The sequence below is a fragment of the Kryptolebias marmoratus genome, linkage group LG8 (assembly GCF_001649575.2).
Source record: "Kryptolebias marmoratus isolate JLee-2015 linkage group LG8, ASM164957v2, whole genome shotgun sequence".
In the NCBI taxonomy this organism is placed as follows: domain Eukaryota; kingdom Metazoa; phylum Chordata; class Actinopteri; order Cyprinodontiformes; family Rivulidae; genus Kryptolebias; species Kryptolebias marmoratus.
The window spans coordinates 29177312-29193875 of record NC_051437.1 but is presented as its reverse complement, the minus strand read 5'-3'; the positions used below and the strand labels follow the sequence as shown (position 1 = coordinate 29193875).

Below are 16564 nucleotides of genomic sequence, written 5' to 3'. Positions count from 1 at the left end.
AACCCGGTCCTGTTGGAGCTCTAAACCCGGTCCTGTTGGAGCTCCAACCCGGTCCTGTTGGAGCTCCAACCCGGTCCTGTTAGAGCTCTGAACTCGGTCCTGTTGGAGCTCTAAACCTGGTCCTGTTAGAGCTCTGAACCCGGTCCTGTTGGAGCTCTGCAGCTCAGACTTCACAGTAGAAACCTCATTCAGGGTTTAAACAGGAAGTTGGACTCTAATGGCCGACACCTTTAACGGACAGGTGTGTTCTCGGCGTACCTGCAGATTGGTCGGAGGCCTCAGCTCGCTCTCTGGGAAGCTTCTCCACCAGGAACATGAGCAGCGAGCGGATCTCCGGCTCGTTGCTGTACAGAAACGTCTGGTAGCCGATCTCTCCTTTGTAGCCGACGTCCTGGAAACCAACAGTTAGTGAAAACATTACAACAAAAACCCTCAGAGCTCCATCGTCTGTCTGCTAGATTTAAATTAACCCAAAAGATGCTCTCTGAGCATTTCTGTTTGTTGGTTTTAATTTATTAAATTTTTTAGTTGACACAAACAGTGAGATATAAAAGTTCCTTTTTTTAACAAATATATACATTTACTTTGTTCAGGATATATCGGTTCTCGTTTATTTCTTTGTGTTTTGCTGTTTCTTTTGTTCTTATTTGTTTAAGTGAATGTGTGTGTAGTTGTTACCGCTGCTCTGTAGTCTGTTGTTTTAGAAGATAGTCTTCTTATAATTAGTGGTTTTCTAAAAACCCAACCAGCAAATTAGCAGCTGGCTTCACGTCTTTCAAGCAAATTAACCAATTAGCTACAGTTCGTTCTGTTACACGAGCAAAACAAAGCAAGTATTTATCCGAGCCTGTGTACTTTTATCAGTCATGTGCTTTCTGTTGGTTCTTTATCTGTTTTAATGTGTTTTTATTTTACCTTTGAACATCAACCTGACAGGGACTGCAGATGAACTTTAGCCTGAACGGCTAAATCAGACACATTTACATGACACTCATGTTGGATTAATGTACATAATTAATCTTTTAAATTAACTATTCTGACCATGAAATCCTGACAGATGTGTTGTTATGCATGTCAGAGACTCTGCTTATAGTGTGGCCATATTTTAGAACCGTTTAGTGAAGGAGGCTTTCAGCCATTTTCCACAACTGTAGTGATGAAAGGTCACGGGATGAGGTCAAAGGTCAATGGAGATAAATAAGATGCCTTCCGACTTGAGAATCGACACTTTCTCACAGAAAACGTAGGATTCTTTCAGATAAATATAAGGATGTAAGTTTGATTAAATGCTACATGAAACTGTAAAAAAAGATATGCTGTTTAATGTTTAAATTGTTCATCGGGGTTTCTGAAGGGACGTAAAAAGTCTTATTTATTCGTTTCAGTTTTACGCCTTAAAAGCCCTAAATGTGTTCAGATTTTAGCTCCTAAAATACAGTCAGTTACATCTTATATCCGTATGTTCTCTCATTAAATACCTCTTCAAGCAAAAGACATTATGCTGTTATCCATATTTATCTTAAAAAAAGCAAAAAGTACATTGATTCTTATGTCTGTTGACCTCTGACCCCATCACATGACATCACTACAATGAGCTGTGGCTCCTCTCTCAAACCACCTGTCTCCGTCCACTGTCCTTAATGAGTGTGATAAATGCATGTTGCATGTGGACCCAGCCAATGAAGATCCCAACGAGCCTCTGAAGAGAGGGAAGGGAGAGTGATTTGCCTGTGAGTTCAGCTCACAAAGAAAGCAGAGTGACTAGGTCAGGTTTAAAAGCTTCTCCACGCCTTTCAGTTTTATTTAACTGGGTAAGGCTGACCGGACTACCTCTGGTTTAATGGTTAATGTGTCCCAGGTGGCTCCTCACCTGACAGGCCTGAGCCAGGCTCATGCCCACCCGGAAGCGGGCAGACATGCCGGGGGGCAGCGAGGTGGGCAGGGCGCCCCCCAGGCCCGATTCGATGACCCGGACACATCTGACCACCGCCTCCACGATCAGCTCGCTGCTGAACTGCTTCAGGCTGTCGACCTCCTCGGCCACCTCTCTGTGGGACACAAACATGACCTCCTCACCCTCCTGGCAACGAGCTAACATCAATCACAAATAAAGTTCATAAAAAAACACTCACGTGCCGACTTGTCTCAGAGCGTGAATCAGGATTTTATCAACTTCTTCCATCGCTGAAGTTTATATCTAACCAGCAGGATTAAAGCAGATATTCCGGTGGTTTATTACCATCAGGTAACTGGTTTTAGTCTGGTTCACACAGACGAAGCTTCCATCTTCTGTTAGCAACAAACTAGCTTCATCATCTTCTCCTCACTTCAACAGCGATTTATTTATTTATTTATTTACTCTCAGGTTCATTAAAAACCTCTAAACACGAATAACGTTTCCCTAAAAATCACAGAACCTCCTGCGTTTTTTCATTAAACAGACCTAACCTCCTTTATCAGCAACAAATATGACAATTTTTCTGTTCAGGGTGGAAGTAATCAGCGAAAAAAAGGCGCGGGGGATTCTGGGAAGTGGAGTTTTATTTCCGCAACATGTTCAGACGAATGAGCACCGAGGAAATACATTTCCCAGCATGCACCAAAACAGGCAGTCTCATGACCTGATGTTGTGTTTGCTGATGGCTGGGAAATCAGATTATCTGCTTTCAAAAAGAGAATATATCCGCTTTTGAGGATTGTTTGTGTTTTAATTTGAGGGAGAATAAAAAAAACACGAAATTGATACTCATCTAATAAAAATTGTCAGGAAATGAAGGGGAAAGCAAGGCTAAGTGAAAAACTATAAAACATTTTAGAAAGCCTGGAGATTTATTTAAGACAAAAACATGAAAACTAAACAAATCTAACTAAATGAGTGAAACATACACAGAAAGCAGATTGTTTTAAATTTTAAGATATTTTCTTTAATCTACACTGCATCTTTGTTCATATGTTTTTAATCAATTATGTAGCTAGAATTTTGCTACTTATAATTAGCATTGTGCTACTGTTAATATTATGCTACTTAGTGAGGTCAACCTCATGCTGCTTTTAGCTACTGTTTTGCTAATTTTAGCAACTCTTTTACTTTAGATTTCAGCTAAGGTCTAGCTACTTTAGTTGGTGTTTTGACATTTAGGTTGTAACTAGCTTTTTGCTACTTTTAATTTCTAGCAACAATTTTCCTACTTTTAACTAGTCTTCAGCTACTTTAGATTTTAGCTAAGTTTAGCTACTTTTAGGATTTAGCTAGTGTTCTGCTTGTTTTAGCTTTAACAGCTCAGCAGCTGTTCAGCTCAGAGGAATTATTAAATATATTATAATTGTATAACTTTATTTATATGGATGCTTTAAAATGAGTGTATGTTTCTGTTTTATTGTGGAGAGACACCACTTCCGCCCAGCAGGTGGCGCTGTTTCCGCTTCCTGTGACGGTCGGAGCAGAAGAAGAAGAGCAGCTCGGTCGGTGTCAGCTCCATCATGACCGTATCGATGTAGGAGGAAACAAAAGGAACCTTTCTGATCCCGAACGGACTCTTTGAGATGGCAGGCGAGGAGGAGAGGGGGGTGGTCCGGGTCAGAGTGAAGGTAGGACGGCTATCCAGCCGCCGCCGCTGCCGCTGGTGTCGGCTAACGGCGCCGTTATCCTCCGGTTCTCCGGTTCTCTGTCGGTGTTTGTTTCTCTCCGTCCGATAAAGGAAGCACGGACGGATACGCGTTTGTTTTCGTCGGCTCTGAGCTGTTTGTTTTTGTTTGTTTGTTGTGTCTGGAGCGGCGGCAGGTTCGGATCGATCAGGTCTTCCTGTCAGCTTATTTTGGATCGATAAATCAGCAGGCGTTTATCTCGAAGGTTTTTTTATCCAACTCGGGAGCAGTTTCACTGAAGCTGCGGGGTGACGTCACCTCCCTGCTTCGTGCGTGTGTCTGTTTGTGCACGCGACCGGCGGTCGTGACGTCAAATATTACCTGGAGACAAGGTAGATTAATGTAATATAAATTGAACTTGGTTGGAACAATAAAGTAAAACAATCAAAATATGAACATTAATTAGCAAACAACAACAACAACAATAACAATAATAATAATAAGTAGAAGCCCTCACAGAGCAAACCTCCTCCTCAGCTGTAGGGTCATTAAAACATTGCACCTAAATTTAGTCATATTTGTTGTTTGTGAAAACCTAAACATTTCCTGAAAGTTTCATCAAAATCCATTTATTACTTTTTGAGTAATCTTATTTACAAACAAACAAACAAACACTACTGAAAACATATTCCTCCTTAGCGGAGGTTAATGCATAGGATATACCCACTCTTAACAACAGAACAACCCAAAGTTATATTTAAAATGGAGTAATAAATAAGTCTAAACTTATTAAATCTTAGTTTTTTATAAGTTTGAAGGCACTGCTGAAACCAGATGTTTACATACGCCGTATAAAAATACATAACCTTTTTTTTTCTTACAGTCTAACGTTAAATCAAACGAAACCTTTCCTGTTTTAAGTCAGTTATGATTCCTAAAATTATTCCTGTTTGTTAAATCTTTGAATAATGAGGGAGAACGCTCACAGGGACAAAGACCTTAATGTTTGGAGACATGTCCTGCAGTCTGATGAAGCTAAAATTCAACTGTTTGGACATAATAACCATCGTTACATTTTGGAAGCCTGCAAGCCTGAGAACACCCTCCCAGCTGTGAAGTACGGGGGTGGCAGCTTCATGCTGTGGGGCTGTTTTGCTGCACGAGGGACTGGAGAACTTCACAAAGTAGATGCCATCATGAGGATAAACATTAGGTGGAAATATTAAAGCAACGTCTCAAGACATCAGTCAAACGGGTCTTCAGATGGACAGTGTCCCACAGCAGGAGGACAGGACAAAATTCAGCAAACTGCTGTGAGAAACTTGTTGAAGGAAACCCGACACGTTTGACCCGAGTCCAACGGGTTAAAGACACTGATGCCAAATACTAAAGAACATGGATGGAAACTTCTGACTTTGAAGAAAGGAATAAAAATCTTGTTATTCTGACATTTAACAAACAAATAATTCTGTGAATCCTGAAACAGGAAAGTCTGTATTTATCTGTGGAAGGAAACTGTTTTCAGCTGTATTTTCACAGCGTGTGACGTGCTTCCTTACAGAAGTGTGACGGGGCTCTTCCTGTAGAGTTTCGCTCCTTCGCTGTGGATCCTCAGATTACCTCGCTGGAGGTTCTGCAGCACATCCTCATCAGAGCCTTTGAGCTGAACGGGTACGAGAGCCCACCGACACGGAACCCTTTTATTCACAGAGTTCATCTTAACAACTTACAGTGTGTGTCACAACATCCAGGAAGCGTAACTTCAACATTAGCTACCTGTCCCGGGACCGGAGCGGCGTGGAGGTGTACCTGTCTCTGCTGTCGGACTGGGACCTGGATGTTGCCTTCATGAGTGCAGCCAAACCGTTTCTGCAGCTGAAGATGGACGTGAAGCCCTCTGAGGACAGTAAGAAGGCTGCTTTTATCCTCAAAGCTCAAAGAATACCACCTGACATGTAGAGGATCAGATCGAGGTTTCTTGTTGTCTTCTTGTTTTCCTGCAGGTCCTGTTATGGAGGACTGGGACATCATCAGCCCCAAGGATGTGATCGGTTCTGAGCTGCTCCTTGCAGAACGGACCAGGTCTCTGGCGTCTGCAGCGCTTCCCTTCACCCAGACTTTACTGTCCCAGGTGGGTTCAGCTGTAGGAGTTTCTTCTCCTCCTGCTTCCAGTCAAACGTTAACGTCTCTGCCTTAAAGCTCCAAACGATTTCAGACATCAGATATCTGTTTTACTCTGACTTCTGCTCAGCTCAACGTAAAACTGAGTCTGGGTCACAACTTTGATCATAATGCAGAAAAAAAAGACTGGAAAATTTCTGAAGAAACGTTAAAAGGTGCCAATAAAGCTACGTCTCAGCACGACTCACTTTGATACAAGAAATACAAAATTCTTTTATTCAGTTTGGAATAAAATACAAAAGAATCTGTTGAACAACAGAAACTGCTGCTGTGCAAAAAACTTTAGGTTGTATCTAAAATAAAAATCTGAACCCCGAGAGGCAAAAACAAGTTTTAATGGGAAAAATCTGAGTTTAGATACGGTGGAAGTCTATGGGGTTTGGGTGTGTGCAGTCTGGGAGGATTTCAAAGGAGCTCCAACAGGACCGGGTTTAGAGCTCCATCAGGACCGGGTTTAGAGTAAGAGCCACTGACTCAGTCTTTAATTTCAGGTGGGACGGACCTTGACCCGGGTCCAGCAGGCCTTCACCTGGTCCTACGGGGAGGAGATCAAACCTTTCAAGCCTCCTCTGAGTGACTCGGAGTTTCACAGCTACCTGAACGGACAGGGCCAGCTGACCCGACCCGAAGAACTCAGGCTGAGGATCTACCACGGCGGTGTGGAGCCGTCTCTGAGAAAGGTCTTTCCTGACGTTCCTCAGGCTCCTGAGTATCACCACAGCAGAGATGAGCGGTTGTAGATGCTGAGTAACCTGTGGTCGTTTTGTCAGGTGGTTTGGCGGTACCTCCTGAACGTTTATCCCGACGGGCTGAGCGGACAGGAGCGCATGGACTACATGAAGAGGAAGACGAGGGAATACGAGCAGCTGAAGAGGGAGTGGACGGCCCGGGTCAGCCACGGGGAGCTGGACTTCATCCGCGAGAACGTTCTCAAAGACGTCCTGAGGACAGACCGAGCTCATCCGTACTACGCGGGCTCAGAGGACAGTCCACACCTGACCGCCCTCACTGACCTGCTCACCACGTTCGCCATCACACACCCTCAGGTGGGTTTAGGTTCTGGTGGATCTCTGCCACTTCAGGTTTACCTAAAACCTGATAACTGGTTGGTTCTTTAGACGCCATTTTTTATCTTCTGTAACTTTTCCTGCTTGTTTTTCAGATTTCTTACTGTCAAGGGATGAGTGACATCGCCTCGCCTATACTAGCAGTGATGGACAACGAGGCTCACACCTTCATTTGTTTCTGCGGCATCATGAAACGTCTGGAAGGAAACTTCCGACCGGACGGGCAGCTCATGTCCGTGAAGTTCCAGCACCTGAAGCTGCTCCTGCAGTACTCGGACCCGGAGTTCTACACGTACCTGGTGTCCCGAGGAGCTGACGACCTCTTCTTCTGCTACCGCTGGCTCCTGCTGGAGCTCAAACGAGAGTTTGCCTTCGACGACGCTCTGAGGATGCTGGAGGTCACCTGGAGCTCTCTGCCCCCGGATCCTCCGGAAACTGAAGTGGAGCTTCTGGGGCCGCTGTCGGATCCCGACAAAACACCGTCCTGCAGAGACGGCGTGGTTGAGAACGGCCTCAAAGACGACGAGGAGCAAAAAGAGACGCAGCGGAGGCGACATATGCTGAGACCATCGAGAGAAGAACCAGATCTGAGCAGGAATTTTATCCCTGAGGAGAAAGACAAGCAGGATGTAGGTTCTGGACGGGAAAGGGGTGATGTCGAATCTGACGGTCCTCGAGAAATGAAGTCGGATCTGCAGGGTCGGTGCTGTCAAAGACAAACAAGCTTTGGAGAGTTTAAATACTACACAGCCAGGAATGAAGACAGCTTTGACATGGAGGATGCTGAGCAACCCCACGGTCCGAACAACCCGAGCCGCCAGTCCACGGTGGACAGTGAGGACGACCCGGGAGAACGGACGCCTCTCATTAAAAACTGCGACAGCGGCTTGTCTCCAGTATCGTCTCAGTCTCTCCTCCCTGGTGGCCTACCAGTCTGGAAAACTGGGTCCTCAGTCTCTCCCACATCTTCAGTTTCAAACTCCAGCTGGCCAGGAGTTTCTCCAGACTCTCCTCCAAAATCCTTGTCCCCGTTCCCAACCAACGACAGCGAGGCCTTATCCAGAAATGCCCCGAAGGTGCTGACTTCTCCTGCCCAGGTGTTAAACACCACAGCACCGTCTGTAAAAATGTCTGTTACCTCTCCGTCCCACGTCCAGAGCAGCTCCCTGCTGTCTTCACCCATCCTGTCCTTCGGCGGCAGCTCGCTGTCCGGCAGCAGGTCGTCGGCTGACAACCCGTCGTCTCCCGGCAACAAGTCCCCGGTCGGCAGCAGAGCCAACACACCCAACGCCAGCATCAAACCGTGCTCCTTACCGCCTCCTCAGGAGTTTGGCAGAGGCAACCCCTTCATGCTGTTCCTGTGCCTGTCCATCTTGCTGGAGCACCGGGACCACATCATGAAGAACAACCTGGATTACAACGAGATCGCCATGCACTTTGACCGTCTCGTCCGGCGCCACAACCTCAGCCGGGTCCTGCAGAGAGCGAAGGCCCTGTTTGCAGACTATTTGCAGAGCGAAGTTTGGGACTCGGAAGAAGGGGACGAGGTCAGCTCGGACTCCCCGACAACGGCGGCGCCGCAGTCCCCTTCGTCGGCCGTCTCTGCCCGGCCCGTTTACAGCCCTTTAGCGTCGCCAGCGTCGTCACCAAACTCAACGTATAACCTAACCACGACCGTCCCCTCGCCCACGTCCTGATGAGCTCTGAGCAGCCTGCGTATGCCTGAACACATATATTCCTTCTGTCTGTACTCATCACGATATTCCCTTCTTTCTGTGAGCGGTCCTGAAACTGGGCGTTGACTTCATTTGGAGGCGTATCCTCTGAGGTTGCTGACGCATGAGGTTCTTCAAACCATTGTTGCTTTTCTTCTCATCTCTGTTTTAAACCACAGAAGTATCTGATCGACAGGGAATCAAGTATTGGGCATCTTTAAAATCAAAGTTTTAATGAAGAATTAAATTCCACGGCTGTCTTTTTAGTTATTCAAAGTGTTGGACTCGATGGCAGCCAGGGTCTGAGCTTCAGACGGTTTGGAAGAAATGGACGCAGCCGCTGTGATCCCGCCGGCTGGGGTTCAGGGTTCAGGGTTCGGTTTCTGACGGAGAAGGTGGAGCGAGAGAATCCGGGTTCATGTCTGTTTTAATGATGGAGTTACTCCAAAGTCACCACCAGCACAATAAAAAGTGGAACTAGCGAATAATTCTGCAAACTGTTGACTAAATGGAGAATCTGTCTGGACTGTGATTAGTTGGTGAACGTCTCAAAACGTTCTCCGTTTCCTCCTCCTGTTGTTTGACTTTCGAACAAATTTTCCTAAGATAGCCGCAGAGCTGTAGCTTATTTGTTTGTTTGTTTAACAACAGTTACAGTTTCAGTTATAAACATTTCAACACAAGTTAAAAGTTTATTGGTGACAGGATCTGGATAAAGTTAGACAAACACAGGAAAAAAAAGGTTCATTTGGCTCCGTTGTTGTTGTTTTTTTAAAAGTGAAGCTCTGTGGTTGTGTCTCACTGGACTGCGACTGTCGGGGACAAGCTGGAGCCATGAAATTATAAAAAGAAATAACAGAAAGTGCACGAATTTTCACTTGGTCCAATATGTGCCAGGAGTTCATACTTGTGGCTGATTGGACTCTTTTAAATCCTTTAAAACTGAGATTTCTTTCAAACGTTCGAAGACATTTTAAAACTCCTTCGCAGTCTGTCGCCTGCAGCTGCAGCCCAGTGAGATACGAGCTCGTTTTCATGATAACATCGCCTCAGTTTTGGTAGCCTGCCCCCACAGGTGGGGAGTGGAACTGCACTTTAAGGGACACGTTTCGTTTTAAGGGACTTTTTCTCGTCTTTTCCGATGTTCGTGTTGTTTTATTTACGTTCGTTTCAGGTCGTCTGAGACCAAACCTTTTTCTTTCTGATGGCACTTTGCTGTCTGCTGTTTTTGGGAGCGTTGTTGTGGCATTGAGAAGCTCCAAGTCTTTGGCTTCAACACATCTGGATGACCCTCAGAGACGAGGAAATCACAAACGGCGAGAGACTGCGTTCGTCTTTTACAAACAGTTTGGTCTAAACCAAGCCATGTTGCTCATTAGTTCTACTTTTTAAAGTTTCTTCTTCATATTTTATTTTGCTTTTCGCTGATGAGCCAAAATAATCTTTGTGTCTTTTTCTGCCTTTTATCTCATCACCATGAGCCTGGCCTCTTTTCTGTTTCCGGTTCCTGATTTAATTTATCTGCGAGGAATCAGAGGTTTAACAATGTTCGGTTCTGGGTTCGTGCAATGAGAACGCACCAGATGTTTTACACAATTACCTTTTTTTTGTACTTTGAATGTGACTTTGCTGCTACTACCTAAAGTCCAAAGATCAGATGATGTTTTTCTGCAGAGGACGGCAGATTCTGGGTTTTAAATCGTTCTGAAAATAAAAATCAGCAGCTTGGTTGCATCTGCTCAGAGTTTTCAGACATGAAACGTTTTCAAGTCATAAATAAATGCAAAACATCTGAAAAGCCTGTAATATGTAACATTAGGACCTAATTCTTAAAACGGTTTTAATTTTTGTTGCACCGAGAATGAAAACTGTTTGAATTTAAGTTCAGTTTGTGCTTTACGCCGTTTCTTAGTTTTTCTCTTCACAAACACTTGATTTTAGCTCAGCTGTTAATCATTACGTTTAGATTTAACAGATAAAACTTTTTGTTGTTTTTCTGATGAGTCCAGCTGGTGTTATCAGACCGGGTCGGTACCAGAACCTGCTCCCGTTTGAGCAGAAAAGTGCCTCATAGGTTTGAATCTTCAGCCTTGATTTGTTGTTTCCTTTGTGCTCTTTTAAAGTCTTTCTGAAATGTAAGTTTAAACATGAAGTTTAGCACCGGATGCTGGGATTTATTTTCCTGATATCAGCTGATTTTGAATTTAATCAAAGTTAAACCCAAATGTGAAGTGTTGCAGCGAGGACTGAAGCGTCTCCTTCAACATAACTTCACTTTTTATTTTTTATCTGAGCTGTTTGGTAAAAATAAAACCGAATTCTTGAAACTGCTGGGAGACGGATACGAGGACATTTCTGTCCCGGCAGAGACAGTCGTAAACCAGACGAGGTCAAACATGAAGGAACCTCAGAGGATTTTTAGGGTTTAAATCGAACAAACTTTAGTCTTTTTATCCCAAAATGAAGCTAAACTTCTGCATGTTTGACTTTTTTTACACTCGACCTCAGACTGCTCATCCTCATCTTCATCACTTCTTTAGATGAATGGATTCAGGAAAGCTGAACAGGAATTTCCAGACTTCTTATTTTTATTTTTGCCGTGTTTTCTTATGTTCAAACATTTATGGAGTGAAAGAAAAAGGTTTTGTGTCTCTTTAATGACCATGAGCTCGTTTCCTGAACACAAATCTGAAGTTTTTGTTTTTGGGGATAAATCTGGTGTCGCCTCCGTTTGCAGATCAGTATTTAACAGCATAAATAAAATAAAACAGATGTACTTCAAATCGTTGGAATATGAGCTGGAAATATGTGCTTTTTAAAAATGTTTTATCTCATGAAATTATATATGTGCACAAAAAAACAACTTTTAAACACAACAATGTTACTGGTTGTATATTGGACACAAATAAAATAAAATAAAATAATGAAACTGACTGGCAGAATTTTGTTTTTGAACTGACTGGGGAAAAAAGGCAAATTCTTTTTATTGCATTGAAAATTACATTAATATTTATATTAGATTTTATAACCTTTTTATTTGTCTTCAGTTGGAAAAGTTATGTTGCAGCTGCAGTCATTTAATGTTTTTATTTAACCAGAAAGGACTCTTTAGATTTAAAATCTCATTTATGAGCAATGACAGACAAAACAAAAAACAGGAAAAATAAGTTTACACATTACAAAACCCAACTAAAGGTCATTAAAGAAGATAAATTGCATAAAATGCATAAATGTGAAGACACTTGTTTTTATGTCATTAATTTTCTGTAATCCTTTAACTTACTTTATAATGTAATTCATGTTCAAATGATTTTTTTATGATTTATTCTGGTTTAATATTTATATTTCAGCTCTTTTCCTCGTTTGAAGTGACTTGTTTTTGTGCGTCAGGGTGCAGTACCGCCGACCGCCACAGGGGGAGGTGGCGCTCTCCTCCACAGCTACTGAAACAAAGAGTCTGTTTCCGGTTCCGCAACAGCAGTAGCCTTCTCAGGCCACAGCGGAAAATGTTGTCCCGGCTGTCACGGTTCGGGCTCGCTTTGCCCCGGTCCCTCTCGGTGCCGCCGGCCCGCTTCGTGTCTCAGTCCAAACCGAGCGGCGGTGCCGGTTCGGCGGCCGTGACGGAGGTGCACCGCCCGCACGAGTCCACCGAACACGGAGAGGTCAACCCGTTCGCCAAGGTGAGTTCGGCCGAAACTGGACTCTAGTGCCGAGCAGCACAAACGGTGTTGGATCCTCCTAGAGGTGTAGTATTTTACTTCGGAACCGGAACCAGAACCAGGCGTGTTTTTACCTGAACAGGTAAACGTTTAACTGAAGCCCGACGGTTTGTTTACGACATCGGAGCTCAGCGCGTTCAGAGCCGCAGATTCGACACTTTTTACGATTTAATTTTTATTTATTCAGGGCCCATTATATTTACAGAAAAGCTAATATTCAATTATTTTATATTTTAAAATGTTACTTAAATTAAATATTAAAAAAACAAACCTTTGGCTCAAATTAAAGTCAGTAAATAATTTACACAGATTTATTTCAGAGTTTACAGCTTTAAACTAACTTTAATCATTCAGTAAAATACAAAAACTGTTTTTATTGTTTTCGTGGAAGAATTACTAGTATTATTATTGTTTACATTTCATTGCTATTTGTATATTGTTTTTACAAAGGTGTTTTTTTTATGTTTCATATTTGGTTGTATTTTCTGTGTTTTTAAATTTACTGTAAACCTTTGTCTGACGTCATCAGTGCGCGTGCACAAGTGGTTTAGCCGCCATGTTGGAAGACAAACCATCAGAGAAATGACGTACAGCAGGAATAAAATTACATTTACTGAGTTTATGGCTCTTAAACTGTGTGGAACAGAAGTTTAAATGTGCTGAGATGCGTGAAAAACAACAGGATTTGTTATTAAACGATTTAATCAGCTGCTGTCAGTTTCCTGTGTTAAATTAATGAAAATATTACTATAAATAGTGGGTTATAAAAGCACGGATTGAACCAGTCTGTTTTTCAAACAAACATTTAAATATTTTAAATTAATCAACAGAAATTATAAGAGGATTTTATTCATCCAGCCGTCACTCAGAAAACAGTCATTTTATAATTTTTTAAAGAATATTTCTCTATTAGTGGTGGTAGATTACCCTTCAGTCACTTTAACCTCGTCTTAAAGTAGCTCCAGACTCTTTATTCAGACCTGGACCAGAACCGGTTCTGTTTGAGTTTTTCAGGTCTGTTTGTGTTTCTCTGTGTTTTCATCAGAACCCGGATTACCACGGCTTCTCCTCAGACACGGCGGAGGATGACTGGAACATGAAGGTGGTGTTCTTCATGGGCGTCTCGGTGTTTATCGTTTTCGGAGGAGTATTTACCCACTATTTACCGGATCAGCTGTGAGTTCCTTCTCTTTTCTCTTTATTCAGCTTGCAGAACTCTCAGTGGGTTCCTGGTTGTCGCCCACTCTTCTTTCCAGCGTTGCTTCAGCTCAGCTCTCTGAGGTTCTGGTTCTGGACAGTTCTGTTGTAGATTAGCTGCTGTGTTTGGGATCATTGTCCTGTTTGGTCCAAGTTTCAGCTGTCGGACAGACAGTGCTTTTTTACAACACAACAGCTCCCCCCCTCCCCTCAACAAGCGTCTGTTTCGGCCATCATATTTTATTGTGAAAAGTTTATAAAGTGGAAACTGTAGTCGCAGGTGAGCTCTGCTTTTCAGCCAGAATGAGTTCACCTGAACGGGAAGCAGAAAGCGGTGGATGAGATCAGCGCTTGTTCAGGAGCTTCTCTGCTTGTAAACAGTTTGTTGTTGTTATATTAATAATCCGTTCAGGTGTAGAGGATGAAATAACTACATGAACTGCTGTAAGTTGGTCTCATGTTTAGAGTGTGTGTGTGTGTGTGTGATGTACAGGACCAAATGGAACCAAACGATGCGGGTAGGATCAAATATTTGAAAAGAAAATCAAATAATTACTCAACGAGGGAGCGTATTTGCTTTAGATGCCCATCCCTAGTTGGATGAGCTGTTTGTGATAATCTGTGTTTGCTGCAGTGCATTCTGGGTAAACATGTCCTTTGGTCTGGTTCTGGTCCAGAAATCTTGTGGTTCCTTCAGGTGAAACTTTCCAAACCTAAGTTGAGCTGCCATGTTGTTTTTAGAGAGAAGAGGCTTCCAATCAAGCCACGACCTTTGACCTTTAACCTGCTAACTCAGGCCTGTAGAGGCTGAGATGGAGCTCATTTAAGCATTGCACGGGGTGAATTTGCTGCCACTCCTGGTTTGATTGTCAGCTGATCTTCAGTGTCCTCTTGTGAATAATCTTCCTGTCTGTAGAACGCTGGACTCCAGATGACCTTTGACCCTTCCCAGATTGATGGGCAGCAGCAGCTGTTTCTCTGAGGTCATTGCTGTTGTCTTTCCACCTTGGCGTTGTGTTAACACACACCTGTAGCTCCAGAGCAGCAGAACCTGATCAGAACCTGAGCAGGTCCTAAAGAAAATGAGACCAAACTCAGGGCTGCGTCTCTATTTCTCACATATAGTGGGGCAATAATTAACATTCTGAGGTGATGACTTCTATGTTTCTTCCAGGATGTTTCAGTGGGCCAGAAGGGAAGCTGAGCGGCTCATCGTCCTCAGAGAGAAGGAGGGTCTCCCGATCATCAGCGAGAATTATTACGACCCGAACAAAATCATTCTGCCGCCCCCTGCAGACGAGTAACCTCCTCAGCTTGTTGTAAATCACTATGATAGAATAAATATTAATCTTGTTGGATTGTGTAACTCTGTGTTTGGAGTCATTTTTGTTCCTGAATTTAACGTTTCAAAGAGAAACTCCTCAGTTTGTTTTTTATCAATAAAGCTAATTATTAAAACGATTCCAACAACAATCAAACCTGGATTAAAGTGTTCTGTTTAATGAAACAAAAACATGTAAACAAGTCAGCAGAGTAACATCAGAAATGAAGTAAAAAAAACAATAAAAGTCTCTGTTGGCACTGCGCTCCAGCTGCGATTAAGATGAAGACGAAGACGTGACGTCAGAGTCGAGCGTTCGATCAGCCTGAGTGAAAAACTGTCCCCCGGTTCCCAAAGAACCGGATCCTCTCTGCTCCTGAGAATGTTTCTGAGCAGGAAGAGGAAGAAGTTCCCAGCAGGTAATGATGATGATGTCAGTCCTGGATGGGGGGGCGGAGCCTTCAGGGGGGCGGAGCCTTCTGGGGAACCCGACGGAAAAAGAAGCTGGATCCTCTGAAGAGCTGATCCTGATGGAGGTTTGGGAAACAAAAGCATCATGAGCTTCAAAAGACGGACAGACAGGTGGAGGGAGGGACGTCTCATTAAAGGGACAGTTCAGATCTTTGAGACCGTCCCTTTAAAGGTAAATGAAGGTTTACCTTCTGCCTGAGATGAGTCCAGCAGTGCAGCCAGGAGTTAAAGACGGGACATCGAGGAGGAAGACCTGCAACCAGCCTGAAAACAGCCAATCAGAGTCCAGCATCAGGGTGACTTCCTGTCATCCGTTAGTTTAAATTCTTCCCACAAATCAACCAAATTCCAGGCTTCACGGGAATAATTCACCTGGTTTAGGTCAGGGCGGGTTAACTCACCCACAGTTGTTGACGGCCATCATGTCAGCGACCAGCGTGAACGGATACGTCAGAACGCTCACCGCAATCTGAAATTAAAAAAACGCTCTGCGTCAAAACAACAGGAGCTGAGAAGAGTCTGAGAAAAGACTCAAACGAATGAATGAACTTACTCCCGTCACAAACTTCGTGTAGCTTCTTACTGCCAAGGCCTGGCTGAACTGAAACAGGAAGAACATTTTCTGCGTTAAACACAGAAGGTCATAGTTTTATGTTTCCCTTGGAGAAAGAGGATGAGCTCACACTTTCATCCACAGCGTAGGTGTTAATGAAGTGAGCCAGGAGGTTGCAGCACCACAGGAAGAGGACTTCTCCCAGGACGTGGGGGACGAAACCCCTGCAGACAAACAGACACGGGTCAGAACCACGGGGCTGAGAGATCCACTAACAACTGTTCTGATGGAGTCAGACTCACACATAAAATCCAGTTACTCCTTCCTCCTTAAAAATCTTCACCGTGCAGCTCAACAGGCCGCTGAAAATCAGACAAAATTCATCAACATGTTAGACCGAAACACAAAGAATTCATCCAGAGTTAAATCTAAATTAATACCAACGGAATTATGGAGCCGTGCATTTTATTTCCGTCTCACGTTGTTTTCATCCTTTAACTGTGTACATTTATCCATAAATCTGTAAATTAATTGTTTAAGGTAAATTTCTCAGGTCTTACCCGTATTTAGTCTCTCTGCCAACAAACTGGGCCATGCAGCGAACCGCCATGACTGCAGAGAGAAAACAGGTCCTTCAATCCAGCATCACAACAAAACAGGTCCTTAAATCCAACATCACAACAAAACAGGTCCTCAAATCCAACATCACAACAAAACAGGTCCTTAAATCCAACATCACAACAAAACAGGTCCTT

At 43.5% G+C, this 16564-nt stretch overlaps 4 protein-coding genes and 1 long non-coding RNA gene across 5 annotated transcripts in view; 3 read left to right on the top strand and 2 right to left on the bottom strand.

Moving 5' to 3' along the window:
- The window catches only part of ccdc22 (coiled-coil domain containing 22), a 14283-nt gene extending 11774 nt beyond the window's left edge, over positions 1 to 2509 (bottom strand). The window contains exons 1-3 of the mRNA XM_017438796.3: positions 2133 to 2509; positions 1871 to 2048; positions 259 to 391 (exon numbers count right to left, since the gene is read on the bottom strand). Coding sequence (XP_017294285.1) covers positions 259 to 391; positions 1871 to 2048; positions 2133 to 2182 — 361 coding nt within the window. The 5' untranslated portion in view covers positions 2183 to 2509. The remainder of the gene's footprint in view (positions 1 to 258; positions 392 to 1870; positions 2049 to 2132) is intronic.
- Positions 2510 to 3440: 931 nt separating this feature from the next.
- On the top strand, positions 3441 to 11472 carry tbc1d25 (TBC1 domain family, member 25). The gene is made up of 7 exons (XM_017438815.3): positions 3441 to 3588; positions 5147 to 5256; positions 5337 to 5491; positions 5589 to 5716; positions 6258 to 6446; positions 6537 to 6812; positions 6929 to 11472. Exons 1-7 carry the CDS (start codon positions 3544 to 3546, stop codon positions 8528 to 8530), a joined length of 2505 nt encoding a protein of 834 aa, XP_017294304.1. The 5' UTR covers positions 3441 to 3543; the 3' UTR covers positions 8531 to 11472.
- A 519-nt stretch (positions 11473 to 11991) lies between these two features.
- ndufb11 (NADH:ubiquinone oxidoreductase subunit B11) lies at positions 11992 to 14830 on the top strand. The gene is made up of 3 exons (XM_017438795.3): positions 11992 to 12228; positions 13313 to 13443; positions 14639 to 14830. Exons 1-3 carry the CDS (start codon positions 12055 to 12057, stop codon positions 14766 to 14768), a joined length of 435 nt encoding a protein of 144 aa, XP_017294284.1. The 5' UTR covers positions 11992 to 12054; the 3' UTR covers positions 14769 to 14830.
- Positions 14831 to 14944: 114 nt separating this feature from the next.
- Positions 14945 to 16564, bottom strand: part of LOC108249406 (mitochondrial carrier homolog 1) — an 8580-nt gene continuing 6960 nt past the window's right edge. The window contains exons 6-12 of the mRNA XM_017438794.3: positions 16370 to 16421; positions 16112 to 16171; positions 15940 to 16033; positions 15810 to 15857; positions 15658 to 15725; positions 15445 to 15520; positions 14945 to 15312 (exon numbers count right to left, since the gene is read on the bottom strand). Coding sequence (XP_017294283.1) covers positions 15247 to 15312; positions 15445 to 15520; positions 15658 to 15725; positions 15810 to 15857; positions 15940 to 16033; positions 16112 to 16171; positions 16370 to 16421 — 464 coding nt within the window. The 3' untranslated portion in view covers positions 14945 to 15246. The remainder of the gene's footprint in view (positions 15313 to 15444; positions 15521 to 15657; positions 15726 to 15809; positions 15858 to 15939; positions 16034 to 16111; positions 16172 to 16369; positions 16422 to 16564) is intronic.
- The window catches only part of LOC119617296, a 4325-nt gene continuing 4191 nt past the window's right edge, over positions 16431 to 16564 (top strand). Inside the window, exon 1 of the long non-coding RNA XR_005233527.1 lies at positions 16431 to 16558. This is a non-coding gene — a long non-coding RNA (uncharacterized LOC119617296). The remainder of the gene's footprint in view (positions 16559 to 16564) is intronic.